Raw genomic sequence first — 15,602 nt, forward strand, 5'->3', positions numbered from 1 at the left:
GTTATAAAAAAGTTCTAGAGAGGTGCCCTACTCAACTATCGCCAAAAACTACCGTTGTGCTGTCACGTGCGAATTTACTCTAGAAGTGGCTGTGCGACAATCACGATCTAGCAGTGTAAATGAAATTTCTCACAATACTCCAATAAAATAGAAAAGCGGCCTGCTTGTTTTGAAAAAAATCGATGATTGCTTTAGCTGCCCGAACGGCGAATTCAAGCGTTACTTGCACTACCAGCCTAGCAACAAATAGACGTTGCTGTCTTCCCGATTCTGCTCCACATCGAAGGGTAAATAGCTTACCGTTCAAACTCTCTCAATAGGCACAGTTTTTTTTTTCCATACACAACTGTAGCCTTTGACGGCGTTGTTGTACAGATCAGGCCGTTGCTTTCCATCCGCCCGTGTTGCTACCGCTGTCATGTTCCATCAGGACCAGCAGAGAGCTACTTGCTGAATACATTCGGCGTGTCCTTTAATTTCGCCTCAGTAAACATGGCTCTGAGGTGACAATAGCAATAGGCACGCCATCATTAGCAATAGCTACATCTAACACCTCGTTAGACTGTTGTCGAATGGCGGATCGTGGACAAACTGGTTTGTGTTGTTGATGACGGCTTAAGTGAGCGATCTACTATTACTAGCGACCTATATATTGCCTCAGTTTAGTAACGTAAAGGAAAAGTCAATCACTTAGGTAGAATGTATGTATATACTGGTGTGCATATGTTTATGTTGAGCTGGTTTAGGTTGCCATGTGCGGATCCGTTGGGTGGGGGCTGTGCTGTGTTGGTGATCGTAACCGTTCACGTTGCAAACTGTTTTTTTTTTCTAAGGCGCTTCACTTCCATCGACCTAACCTATCGATCACTTTTGCATGAGGTTGAGAATATTGAGGCTATCAAAGCTTGATTACCAGAAGCCCCTATTCTTTCACCACACGTAGCTCCATACAGTTATGTAGCATGCTTCGAGTATCTAGCATAGATACACTCAGCATTCAACCGTAACCTTATTAACCGGTATCAGATCTCAACATAAAATTTATATCTATCGAAAGTGCACAGTAATTAGGGGGAGCCAAATCGTGAAACAGTAAAGACGAGCAGGCAGAAATCGACCGATTCTGTGCTGATAGTGGAAATCAAGGAAACAATAAACTACTGCTATCAATAAATGTTACGCATTTATAGTAGCAATAAAAAATTAGTGTGGCGTAACGTTTCCTATTCAACGAACACACTTTGTGTTTTATGAAAGAGCTATCCCTCAGCGCTCCACAAACTTCTCATTTGAGTTGTACTCTCGTTCGCGTCGTCACAGAATCAAGAAGCAGATCGGCGTTACATCACGGTGAACGGCACTGCGTCCTTTTCGGCTGAAATGACTTATCGGTCCAGAGTGATCTTATACATCATAAGTACAAAAAAAAAAGCATGTCAAGCTAGCCTAAATCAAATGAATATTAATTGCGGTATTATATTTTTTTTACATTTGCAATATATGCCTTATACTGTTCATCATCGGTACTAGATTGTAGATTAACTTTCGATTTGCTCAACGACACTATAAAGTGTGAAACAAAGGAATAAGAATCCATGTAGGCAGACGCCGTCCGTCCGTCCGTCCGCCTTTTTCGGTATTTGAATTCTATATACGTGTCAACGCACAACTGACATCATCAACGCAACTGACGCATCAACAACGCACGACTGACGTTCCCATTGGCCGATACGCTCGATGCATGACTCACTGTTGTGAGTCTTTCTCAATGTTAGTGGCGCATAGGAACGACAGACAATAGACTTGGATTTATAGTGGGTAGTCGAATAAAGCAGGATGTCAACTGTACCATTTTGTTGTAGTTGCGACATCGGCAGAAGTGCGAGTAACAGCAAAAAAAGTACTCGCCGACAGCGTTTGTTTGTCAGTGTGAAGCCGTAATTGTTTTGGTGCTCGGTGGACTCTTCGAAGGAGCTGAGGTTCATTAGTTGTTGCATGAAGGGCCAAGTATATATGACCGCAGTGTCTTTGTATTGCTTTGTTCACATCCTCCATTGTTGTACTGGCATGTAGACAATCGCACACAGAGGGGTATACCACAAACGACGATCTCCTCTGATTCTACCTACGCTACGGCCACGTTCGTGACTATCGTCAGTTTAGCGAAATTTAACCAGCGTTGCCGTATACGCGTGCCGCCTGCAAGTCGGTAGGGCCGCCAAGCTACTGCCATCCACAGTGCTTCAGGGAAACGCGTCGCGGCAGAAGAGGAACGGTACACAGTTCGTTCCGAAAATCGTGCAGCATAGTACGAATCAATGGTATAGCTTGGCTGGCAACGACATGGTTGTTGATATATGTATATAGTAAGTACTTGAAGCTGGCCTCTTATGCCAGTGGTCACCATCGGTCCTGTTTCTGACTAATGACTATAATGGAAGTCGCAACCTTGTTGCATGCAACTGAGAAATCCAGAGTCAGATACACTGGTACAAGTGCTACGAGTCCAACAGACCAATCTTGCTGACTGCCGAGCTCGACTGCTCATTCTCAAGTAAATGTGACAAAATTTTAGGCGGAAATCAGGAAGTCGGGTGGTGTCCAATTGAAGAAAAAGCTGAATACATTTATTATTTAAAACTACCGGTATGCGACTAAGTCTGAGCATAAACTTCGCAAGGGTTATTACGTCAGGTTATTCTATAGCCGTTGACCGGCACGTACCATCCATTTACAGTCAAAGCAGCATTCATTATATTGTGGTATTAGGGGAGGACTTTTTTTTTGCAGAACTCGATGTACCTATTGATAGGGCTATTTTGGTAACGCTCTCTCCTGCGTCTTCCAGTAAGTCCACGTTTTTTTTTACGCAGATTTCCTTTATAATGCGCTATCCTGACCGGTTTGTTACTCACGTACTATGACTACATGCTAGTTATCGTAATCGCGTAAGCGTTCGCCGCTCACGGCTTGCATTCCTGTTGACACACAAACGTCTTGGTAAATATTTGTACGGAAACAAAAACACCAACGATTCCGGTCGCTTTTGCCTCCATCTTCAGAAAGGAAATGATGACACATCTGGGAAATTGATATAATTAACTCGTGCCGATGGCTAAAGTGAAGCTGATTGAAGCTGGATTTTCTGATCTATAAATTATGTAAACATTTTAGCCATGCATTATGATGGTAAATAGCTAAAAAATGCCGCGACAGATTTATAACAGCCGGTAGCACATGCAGAAATTAGTATCACACCTATTGCAGTAGGTCGTCGAAAAAGTATTGATCCTTTCTGGGCTAAAGTTAAAGCAAGTATTTTATATTTTAGAACGTTTGAAGGACAGCCTGTTTTCTGCTGTTTCTCTGCTAACATCATAGTCGCGTCAACGTAGAAGTTCTGACGTTTCTAGGAAAAAAAAATGCTTACAAGTGCTCTATGTTCTTAATAGATAAAATTAACATCCTCAAAAAAGTTCTGCGGAGACTGAGAGCGATCCGCGCTATATGCGAATACGTATTCAAATTTCACACTCAAGTTCCTCAATTTTTGCCGAGCAACTAGAACTGTGGTCTAGCCTTGTTACGCTGAGAAAAGACGCCCCTCCCGTTTACCCGTCGTCTGATCTTTTCGACGGCATTCTGTAGTAAAGATTTATATCAATTGTTTTACTAGGCATCAACAGCTCATGATGCTCGACTTCTTTCGTTACCCCATTAAAATTGTAGCATCACACGGCTTTGGCAGAGGTTGTTAAGGGCATTTTCGGTATACGGTGTAGGTCTCGACATTCCCAATCAGCCGTTCTAGAAGCGACCAAGTTCATTGCGCTTCAACTTCACTACGATTAAATAAGCTGTTTCGCATCGAACTTCTTTTTGTAAGGCATCTTGACTATAAATAGCTCGGTTTTTTTCATGCGTCTTCGTAATCAAATAGCAAGGTAGAGCAGATTTGTCTCATTTATCTTCAAAGGACTCCATCGTAAACTTGCATACGAACAGCACAATAAGTTTAACTTCTAAACGACACCAATACGACCCCGACCGACTCCTTTCACCCCAAATCTATGCCATTAGATAGAGAAAAAGTCAATACTTTCTACACAACCCAATACTGTATAATATATGATCCACTGTTGTTTTTATTTGTTTATTTAATACCACTTAAAGAATATTTAAGTTGTTGCATGTTCCGTCTAAGTATAAACGTTGAACAGCCAGTAACGATATTTCGAGATCTTAGTTTTACCGTTGACGGTGAACCAGGAAGTTCATTGGCATAATACATATTTATGAGGCGCCCACAATCTACGGTTCGTCTTCGATAGTACAAGGACATAGTTGCGTAAAGGTGAATCGAGAATTCGGAGGCGTCTTACGCTGCCTTACAGAAAGACCTGTAACTTATTTCCTAAACATTTATTGAACTAGTGTTGTCCCAATAAACTGGATAGACGTAAAAGTATCACGCGAACAGTAAGTACTTTCTCATAAAGTACCCAATCGTATCTTAGGGATATTTTTAGCAAAGTTATATCCAGTTAACTTCACAATGTACCTCTGGCAAGGGAAAGTGGCTGTCAGGCTTTTCCGACTGGAACACCAAACTTCAATGTAGACTTTTCTCTTTACGAAACAGGCCCAATTTCAACGTGCTTTGAAAACGGATGTCCAATGAAAAAATTTTAGCCGTACATTATTCGAGTAGTAATTATTTGTATCATAGATTGGCATGTAATTACGAGAGCGAGCTCATGTGTGCTTAATTACATTGAAGTTTATAGATCGACTATAGGGTGCAAGGAACCAGCACATTCGTTCTAATCGATAAACGTTGCTTGAATTGACTTTACTTCGTCAAGACTATTTTTTTTTTCGAATAACTGCTAAGTGTTATTGACTATTCCGGAATGTCTGGATAGCCATTTCTATATGGCTACACGCTGCCAACACTTTCTTTGCGGATCTCCTTTTGTTCAAAGTACGTAACGTTCATCTGATACGAACAATAACTGCAGTAAAGGAAAAATGAAAAGTCCTATTTTTGTTTAGCGCGCATATCAGGGCATCGTAGGCGTATGGTGAGATTCGTACGAGTTAACAGTTACCGATTCGAGTCACCTCACTAAGATATATAGGAAGTAGTTAGTATTACGGTTTTTTAGTCACATATGTATTTAGCATGGAACATTTTGCATAGATCCGTGTCTGAGCTATGCCCTGTTTAGGCTTAATGTGTCCTAGCTAATACATGCTGTAAGCCAGTGTGGTACTAGGAGCGTTTAACAAGCGTCGTCTACCCTAGCTCTCAATAAGTCTATTGGAAGCATTTTCTGCCGACCTTAAATAATTACCATGTAACTATAGCATGTTTTCGGAGTTTGTGGACTAAAATAAGTTATCAAGGATATGTGATGCTTATAGGTAGATGCTCTACATCTACCTATATAAAAGCGGGCATAGATGTGCATTTGCGAAGCACTGAATGTATCGATTTCCAATAACTTCGTTCACGTATAGATAAACGAACCACTTTGCCTGGATCCTGGTATAATCTTCCTGCTAAGATTCTGAACGAGATGTGGGCGTGAAAGGACAAGCAAAGAACAACTGAAACTGCCATCTATCGGAGATTCGTGCCCGCTTCTGAATCCTGTTCCGCTGCTCAGAGCTTCGCATGTCCACTACCGTAATCTGCACAGATATAATAATAATAATGATTTTATTATTGTCAAAATGCCTGCTAATTGAACAAATCGCGTCACCAACTACTTACTGATGCCACAAATGCTGCGGCGGCGATGTCGTCTGGTACTTCGATCGTCCTCGTTGCTATTATCGTTGTAGCTGCTTTGTTTGACGACCTCGGTTATTGCCTAGGAGAAGTTGGTAGGAAGTGAAGCTCTTTTCGAGCAATCGCTGCTGCAGCTGTCGTTTCTCCTGTGATACAATGTTGGCGCAATTCGGCAAATTTTCGTTGGCATGGTCAGCAACGAGTAGCTGCTGTCGATTTGCAGACGTAGTGGTGAAGGGGGCGGATTATGGCCTGAACTCAGTGTGTACCCAGGCACTGTTAATTATTGTATAATAAATACCTCCTTACACTAGCTGGCTGATAGTATCCGACGGCCCGAGGCAGCTAGGCTACCCGGAAAAACGGTTGAACGAGACCTTGCCCTTTAGCATGCACAGACGGCCTTGTTAAATTTCGTCGAAGGCAAAAGCAAAAGGGTACGAGGGATCGACTACGTATACAAATACTTTTAAAACAGTGATGATGACGGGCACCTTGCAAGTAACATTGCAGTTGTTGCTAGAGTTTATAGCAATGATCGTATCAAGGAGATATTCGGTTGTTGAGGCCAGTAACTACACCAACAGCCGAATGATGGCCAACAGCCTGCTTATAAGAAGCACCATCAATAAGTGGTAATGCGGTTGCCGTGGCAACAAGACTACCGATTGTACCGTTCGCCTGCTGGATGTAGGACTCGTAAAGAAGTAGACGCGTTAGATTACATGTAATCTATGTCTGCTAGTATGCCTTATCGGATCAGTCATGTGTTTATGTTTCTGACCTGTTTGTTTATGGTGTGGCGCGATTGTTCGTGTCCTTCACGTTCTCATCTGACTTGCTGATGATCTTACGACTTCCTAGCCTTCTACTATATTGAGGATGACCGCGTGTTGACCTGGAGATCTACTCAAACCTTCGATCTCTCTAGTTTCGACCGCAGGCGTGTCGACTGCCTATAGAGCTGTTTGTACCTCATAGATGATATGAAAGACAGGAGCCTGCTTGGTAGGCCCCGGTTGTGGTCCTGCTTTTAAACAGCTACGTCGTCGAAATCTTTAATTCATCTAAGTCGTCAACGATCAACGGACACGACGAGTAGCCACAACCCCCCATGGCCATCACCATTAGGACGCCCACCTCTGCCGCCACCGTCAAGTGGAAAGAGAACATGTCGGAAAGGGCAACGGGAAGGGTGTCAAAAAGGGAGGGAATTACGTAAACACTGCGGACGTACGCACGCCGATCCGTTTAGGAGAGTACCATGCAGAAAGGAAACGGTGCTCGCGGATCATTCGTCGGACCGCACCAAGCGAGAGCTTTTGTGTAACCTGTGCACCTCGAGCTCAACCGAACGGCGGCGGGTAGCCGGGACGATCAGAACGGATAGCAAATCATCATTGTGTCTTGTTCGTCGACGATCCGATCGACGACAACACCAATTCGAGAGTTGCGCCGGTATCCCAAGTCAAAGTGGTGTGTGTCCGCTCGGAGTATGTCGTAGTGCTTGTACGAGCGCGGAAGTCAAAAGCAACATCCAGCACAACGTTAATTTAGCGTTTAGAAAAGTAGCACGGCGGTAATAATCGGATCGTGCACCATTTCTTCTCATTAGTACTACTACTAGTAAATATAGTTGCGCAGGCCTTTGTCCCTTTTACTTGACACAATGTGATTGCATATGATGCGTGCGTGCCATTCCCTACACGTTCCGATATTTATGATATATACATGTAATACACTATTCTATCTCGTACAAAGCAAGTTTGCTAAAGAGTCACTTGCTACCGCTAGTTCGCGTTTTGTTCGCCTAGAATCCTGTATAAAATTCGTAACCATATTAATAACTCATAAGTAATACGAGGCGTGTTATTTCTATTTCGGGAGCGTGTGTCAGTCGATGGGTGTGCTGTTAAGCTCTTTAGAGAAAGGTTGATGAATCGAAACTAAAAAAAAAGATCAAGCGAGTCTCGGCGTCACGTAAGTTGCTGTTTTCGGTGTTTTTCCGTCGTATATACATATACTTATATAGTCGATGGTTTAGTTATCAGTTTGCACTAACTCCGCGTGAGGCAAGCGTTGTCCTTCTCGATAATACAGAATCAGAAATTTCCGTTACTTCGTTGGTTAGCGTGCTTCAATTAAACAAACTCGATCAAAGTGCTAAATACGAACACAAAGCGATAGATGGAAAACGAGACGTCGCAACGGTGAAAAAGAAAAGTAAAATCGAAGGATTTCTACTAACGTGAAGCAACAACGACGGCAGGATCCTAGAGCTGGTGTGGGCCCGACCCCCGTAGGATGAATGGTGTTTCCAACGGTGTGTGAGGCGGCGGGTATTCCGGGGGGACTGGATGCCAATGTGCGCTCTATGTGCGAGCGACTCTGGATTATCGTTCTGTGCGGGAGCTTCATGCTGCTGCTAATTTCACTGTGCCTTTACAAACTTATTGTGGCTCTATTCAGTGACGACTGCAAGATTCATCCCGCACTTCTCAAGCGTTTTAGGTGAGTAGTGAAGATGATGATAGCAATTAAATGATAACCGTAGGAATCGCTTACTGGCATAAGAGGCAGATTTGTTTCCCTGAGACCAGCGCGAACGCTAGCTAGTTATTATCTGGTCGAGAAAGGTTTACGATCGATTTGGCCGGTAAGTTTGTTTTTTTTCGAAATCAAATACATACATAGAGCTTCTAATTATCCAAGCGCAGCAATTTTCATCGAGTAGTATATTCGAAGCAACTGCATTGGGTCTCTGACTGCTTTTGCTGCCACCCACTGCTCGAAATGTTTATTTCACATTATTTTCTAATATATATCATATCGGTCAATTGTTATTATTTGGCCTGTTATGATAGGTTACGTTACGCGAAAAAGCCCTACTTTTGTCACTTGCCAGTTCGGCGTCATCGCATAGACGTTCAATCAGACAGCCTACGTACACGTTGCGTTTACATCGTGTAAATGTACGCGCCCTCTATAGGCTAGTTCACCTATCGCCTTGGCACTCTTTCACCGGTCCGTGTGGTAACTGCCTTGTGCCGCTGCGCCGTCACGCTGTCGGTCCTGCAGATAGCTAGACCGCGTACTGTCTACAACTCGTCAAAAGTATCCTAGTTTTTGACGATTAGGACTGACAACAGCAGTAGGCGACGACGCTAAGTTGCAATAAGCAAGGAGCGACACGCGCGTTCTATTTGGCATTCAAGAGCTAAGCGTCAGTCAGTCCGTCATCCGCCGATGTCTATAGATTTAGACGAAACGGCCTTTGCTGAGGATTGCATCGGTGCAGGGCTAAACAGCGTTGGCACAAATGAAGAAAAAACGAACAGCTCGAAAGAACAATAGAGATCACTGGCTGTCTCAGTTCATTGAAACAAAAATTACGTCCAGCTAACCGACAATACACTGACATAACTCGGAAATAGAAAATTTTGTTAGCAATAGGAATACGACGTCGTTGCCGTATCAACAATAACAACAAAGACAAGCTTCCCATTCGTCTTCAGAATGCTCCAACTACGGCGACAGGATAGAGCTTTTGAGGAGGCAGCAACAGGTATTAGTTGTCATTGTTACGGCTACTCTCGTTAGTATTCATGCTTATTTGACAGTCTATCCGATGATGCCCATCACGATCCATGAAGCACATTGTTCGTTTGTCGAACAGAACGACAATCACGTCTATTCTAATGTAAGTCTTTGTGTTCCAATCCAAATCATAGGCCGTGTGAGATACCAAGAAGGCAAACAGACTTTTGTGGCGGTTATGAACGGTGGTTTGGCCATTTGTCGGCAACCTCCCTGTTGATGAACATCCCCTCGTCCATTTACTTGCTATACAGTGCAGCTAGTAAACGTGTAAAGTCGTTAAGACTTCCTTCTTTCACCATAACGCGATGTCTGCTGGTCCAAATCGAACTGTTCGGTAGACGGCCTTTGTTGTAGACAGTCGCTCTAGTCCTTCGTTTGGTTGCCACTGCTGCCACCAACTTTCGTGACCATTTCTAACACCATGGCGCTTGATATTGCCTGGCTCCAGTAGCCTGGCACCCGGCACCGTCAGAGCCATTGCATCCATCAGCATCGATGCCGCAGTGTCGACATAAAGCGCTTCTGTCGCTTCGTAAGGCAGGTCCGGTCACTAGAGCGACGGATTGAATTCGAGCTAGGAATTGAAGGTCTTGAAGGTGACGGAACGTGAGTGGAGTCTTATTTTTGCCTATGAGCCACGTCGACGGTCCGTGCTGTAACCCATGCTGGTTATTCCCACCATACACATGCATTGAGTCTGGCCTGACCGAGAAAACTCTTGCGGAATTCGCGGCAGGACAGATGTTAATGAGGCAAGGATGTGCGATTCGACAACAGCGAAGTCATTGCGAGATGTTACCTATTATGTATGTATATGCGTGAATGGTTTTAGCGTAGAAAGGCTTACCGATTTCAACTCAAATCAAATGAGTCGACGTTTATGTATAAGAAAAATTAAAAGCTTTAACTATAGCGGAATTTAGACTCACTTTGGCATTTCCGCATAGAAAGCTGTACACTTCGCGACGTTTGTTACTTTCGAGTGCTTATGCTGTGGGTTGCCAAACAGATATTCGCCTGGCACCTTGCGAAGGTTTCGAAAATAGCTGAAACCACCCTAAACTTAGGCCCTCCTCCATGGCCTATAGCGGTGGCCATATAGTGTCTTTTATTCGGATAACACAAAGTTTCGGAACTTTCGGAAGTTTCGAACAGAAAGTGGTAGAGAGGTTATCGTTTGAAGCACGGATAAAATACTCCAGATAACGTAATCTTATCTTTTTTTTTTGACATTATGATGCAGAAAAAAATTTGCAAGCAAGTACATTTAGCCGGTAGGTAAATTACCTGCCGTGCAGAGTCACAACGGACTAAATACATAGACCATACTATCCAACACCCAGTCTCAGTTTGTATTCCCGCAGTCCTCCAAGGAAGAATCAGATGTGACATGTAGCAAGCACAGGAGTCCTTCAATTCGATATTCTTTGTCGGTGTCCTTTGGTATAATTTCTACTATTATTTCGGCTAATCCTAAGACACTTCCCACCTCACATCGACCCACTGTAAGTCAATCCTTGAACAACGTCAGAGTCGGAATTCTGAGTTAAACGATTTGGCCGTATTTAGTAAATTTCGTTTTACTTATACGACGAATTTTGCTTATTTTAGCTTTTCCCTCTTCAGTTCACCCGTTTACACCTGGCTGGCTGTCGTGGGGATGGATTCGTTGGATGATGCTTGGTTATACACCATACGATATGCGGCAGAGACCGCTGGATTTCATAATCTCGGGTGGCCCTCGTTGTGCATGTTGGTTAGCCCGGGAAATTCGCCAGGTGATATGAGCCTCTTGTATTCTTCTTGTCGACTAATAGCAGCTAGAGGCAAACAATCTAGATTCGTGTTTTCGAAAGATTACGTTTACGCCTGGTGCTCTATGTTCAGTGTAGACTCGTGTAAACCTGTTCGATTAGCTACATAATCCATAACGAATAGGAAATACGATTGAAATAATATAAGAGGCTAAATATATGCAAACGAGAATATAGGCCTGATGCACTAAATTTTTGTCATTGAACAACTGAGATGAGCATCGTATCCTTTATAGACGATGGCATGATAAGTTCAGCTATTGCGGATTAACATTGGAATAAAGTATATCTACTCTGCTATTGTTCAATATGTATAATAAGATTGGGTATAGAAGGAAACGGAATTTACCTGGCCACAATCTTACAGAGAGACATACCTCGGGAATCGTTTACATCTATTTAAGCATTACAAAAAAGAATAATTGGAATTTATAGAGTTTATTCGTATTACCATAACTTTTCCTTCGTGAAGTACCCTTGAACCATTTTGTTGCTTTTTCTTTGGTTGTCTTCTCCTTGCAGGTTTATCATTGAAAAAATAATATTAGTGTGTTAAAAGCCATCATGCAGACATCGTACCACAATGTGTAGACGTTTTTCGCACTTCTAAACTGACGCTATTTAGTACAGGGTCTTGGCTGTGGGTTCGCTTTCAGGAAACACCAGACATTGGTCAGCCAGTCGCTGATTCGGATATACCAATTTTCTTGGCTTAGCTCAGCCTACCGCTATCCCTCCAATCTTTGCTTAGCAGAGGAAATAGCAGCGTAACTTCATACGACCACCGATTTTTGACCGTTCGGAGGTTTTTTCTGGGACAATCCTTTCTGCCGTTCTCGCCCGATTTTCTCAGCTGCTGTATTTGCCTTTGTTCGGTATCAGCCATTGTGTTTTGTACAGTCACTGTATTTCGTGGTTTATCAGCGGATTGGTTCAGTAGCGTTCTTTTTCCCTTATCGTAGATCCGTCCGCCGATCATCTGACACACGTCGGTCCCGCCGACAGACACCTCGAAATCCTTGGAGATTCTTTTATTAGAGGGCGAGGATCTTGGCCAAGCCTTTCGCTTACCCTGTTTTGCCGTGCTGGCTTTTCTTCTTGATTTTCCTTTGAGATCTGAGTCTGAGCTGGTTGGTCTAGTCCGTTCTAGCCTAGTTGGCTAGTCTTGTAGTATCTGGGATCATCTGCATTTGAAGCGAAAAGCAAAAAAGATTTCCTTCAAAGGCGCTTGGCCATTGGAACTTTTTACGAGATCCCTACAAATAGTTAAGGTCCGGTCGGCACATTCTCGTTTTATGCACTAGCCAGCTCTAGCTCGCTCTCTATCAGCGGTTTGTCGTTAATTATGAAAAGTCATTCTGGCTTAACACTGACGGTAACGGCAGCAACGGTCTATTGCTACCGGACTGTTATCGAAATATAGTGCATATATCTTTCAGAGGACGAAAGAATGATAAAAATTGAGGAAAACTTGTTTTTTTTTTTATGTTAATTGGTGAAATGTGCATGCGAATGTGCCGAAATGTGGATTTTCCGACATACGAAAAATTGTGTGCACCAGGAAGTAATATATATTAATATTATTAATTAAACTTCTGTAAATACTTCTATTAAGCCTCCATCCGTCTGCAAAGCAAGCGCTCCACTTTCACATCTTTCGTAAACTATGGTCGTTTCAGACATATTAATAACTTCATACATATCCCTAAGCTGACTTTCTTTAGTAAGATGACTGTCTGCTGGTAGAAAATTTAACTCTCAATCAGATCGACACCAAGCCTTGTCTTAAATAGGGATATCGATCGCTTCTGCTCTACTATTGAATACACGTTAAAGCTGTATCATCTGTGGTGGCCAGTAATTGATTTTTCTGCTGCGTCGTGACTAACGTTTCCGGTGACGCTCTGGGCGTCGTTGAAAGCTGCATTTTTCTTTCATTCTTCTTGTACTATCAATCATAATTTATAGAAACTCACAACTGAAAGAGTATCTGCGGACGTATTAAGATTGGTGTGATTATTAACTGTTCTCTACAGATTACATTCGCTGAAGGGCGCCATGTATCTGACGTCGCTATACCGTAAACGAATTTGAAAAAATCTGCCCTGTGAATTTCCTGCGAAGCCATATTACTAACAGACAATCGAGTTCGAGGGAAGTAACTCTGTCCTGCTTACTGATACTGCCCATCCATTCGTCAATATATTATTTAGTTTTATATTTAGTTAGCCAGACAACAATCAACGATACACGATTACTGACATATCGACTGCTTAGGATATAATATGTAAATGCACATAAGCACTATATATGTAATTATATGTCTATGTGCATCCATACGGGTAGTGTTAGGAAAAACTATCTTGAGGACTGCTCAGCTCAAAAGGCTAAACTTGGATGAAAAATGCAACAGGTTTTTTTGTTAGCATAATGGCAAAAGTCTGAGAGATAAAGGAACTTTATGGGACATCGGCAGGGCTGCTATTCCTAACAGATGGCCATGAAGCAGCCAAGGGCAGTGACTCCCAAGGCCGTTGTGGGTTGACTACGACCGATATCCCGACTGCATCTGTTGTCTTGCTAGTCGCTTCACAGCGTTAACAAAATGGACGATGTCTCTTGCTTTTGCTGCACTGCTTCCGTAGAGGACAGTACATCCAACTGCCGCCTCGTCGCATTCAACGTTAGCTCTACACTTCGGCGCTGTGTGGGCCGCGCATGACACGTTTTGTTTGACTCGGTCTTGCCTGCCATTTGAACAAACTGCAGCCCAAGGCCGTCGTGAAAAATAGCTCTATACTTCGATAGCATTGCCGACTACTCCTACTGCATTCACTATCACCGTGGAAAGGGTCTCCCTAACGACTTCTCGATTATAGATACATTATTTTACAAGTAATACCGACTGGTACGGCAGCAGTGACTCAACTCACTACAAAATGGCGGCAAGGAAGACACGTGGGTGAAGGGGGACTTTTTCCCTGAAGCCCCTGACTGCTTGTGTGGCCGCTCGGTAAAAGCACGGTGTAAGATTCCTCAGTTATACGTTAAGGTGGTGTCAAGATGTACACCCTTTTCGTGTTTTACTATCGACAACGCAACTTCTATTGTTTACTTCTTGGAGTCCTGTATTATATATCTATATATATAAGAAACGAAAAATTAAATTTGCCACAGGATTACTTATGACACCTTGGTACAGCTTGAAATTATTATAAATGTAATGATAATACGCAAAAAACTGCTCAAGTTATGTGATCTCAATCGGAACTAGATTTAACGTCGGCGACAAAAGTACCTGTTCTTTCTCTTTTCTAAACTAGTTTTCATAGGGGATTCGAAGACATCTGTTTAACTTGCAGAACGCTCATGTTGACCTTTGAGTTCGGGCACTAATTTGGTTTAGGTCATCTTTGGGATGTAGGCCGACCAGAAAAGAGGACTGTAACTAATCTCCTGACTAATGTTACGATTTAGGTAAAAGGCACAGGCTTTTTTCAGCCCGCACATTTCAACGTGTGATGTATACTATGTGTAAAATGCAAACAGTGTATAACAACCTTTTCAATATATTCTTAGAATAACTTTATGCTTTACGATATGTAGCGCAATGTGATCGCCAGCACTTCATGCGAGATACTTATCGCCGTTGGCCGTAAGGCCATATAGCGGAATGCTTGGCGGTGATACCGGACATGAAGCTTGAAACATAGAGGCTTTCCGCAGATGGAATTACGATAAAAACGTTTGTTTTTTTTTTGTAATTTATCCAAAACGAATTAATAGTGCTTGATGTTCGGAATCAGAAGGGTTCACTTAGCTTACTATTATTCATCTACAGCCTGTTGCGTGTCTGCTTCGTTAAACACGCATATATCAAGTACATTTTCTGTACTTACTACAGTTTACCTTGTCTATTTGCTAGCTTCTACGAGACAATCGTCATCTAGGTAACTTCAATTGAGAATCGTCGTCCGCTCCGACTCGACTGGTGTCCGGGCTGGCGCAGCATGCGTTCGTCCGCCACTCCTGCTATTAGAAGAAATTCTCTCCTTTCTAGAAAAAAACAGTAAATTTGTCACAGCAATTTTAGTGAAAATTAGCTAATGTCGAATATTTTCCACCATCAAAAACTTTCTTTTTTGTGTATCGACAGTCTACGTCACTGCTGTGTATTCACGCGGTTTTTGAAAAATACGGCGAAGATTCATATGAGACAAACTGGAAGATCTTTAATAGTTTAGGTTTAACATCTAAACGGCTGAAAAAAACGCCAATGTTTATTTTTGATTCAGAAATTAAAGGGGAACATAATAGTTGTCGATCGGGTCATCCCGATGAGCCTTGCTGCCGTTTAAAGTCCCTGCATTTTTTGGGTCTTTTTGGCCTCC

General features: G+C 42.7%; 1 protein-coding gene across 16 annotated transcripts in view; it reads left to right on the forward strand.

Annotated features, from left to right (window-relative positions):
• LOC111243531 (dopamine receptor 1-like) overlaps positions 1 to 15,602 on the forward strand; it is a 190,513-nt gene that overhangs the window by 15,636 nt on the left and 159,275 nt on the right. Inside the window, exons 1-3 of one of the 16 annotated variants that reach the window (XM_086977347.1) lie at positions 1,858 to 7,273; positions 7,695 to 7,777; positions 7,929 to 8,308. The exons of 5 other annotated variants lie outside the window; for them this stretch is intronic. In XM_086977347.1, the coding sequence (XP_086833473.1) occupies positions 8,106 to 8,308 (203 nt within the window). In that variant the 5' untranslated portion in view covers positions 1,858 to 7,273; positions 7,695 to 7,777; positions 7,929 to 8,105. Of the gene's footprint in view, positions 1 to 1,857; positions 8,309 to 15,602 lie in introns of those variants that run through there. 10 more of the 16 variants (XM_086977348.1, XM_086977344.1, XM_086977346.1 and 7 more) reach the window with 10 other exon arrangements.

This window comes from Varroa destructor, unplaced genomic scaffold (assembly GCF_002443255.2).
Source record: "Varroa destructor unplaced genomic scaffold, Vdes_3.0 BEIS01000001.1, whole genome shotgun sequence".
NCBI lineage: Eukaryota > Metazoa > Arthropoda > Arachnida > Mesostigmata > Varroidae > Varroa > Varroa destructor.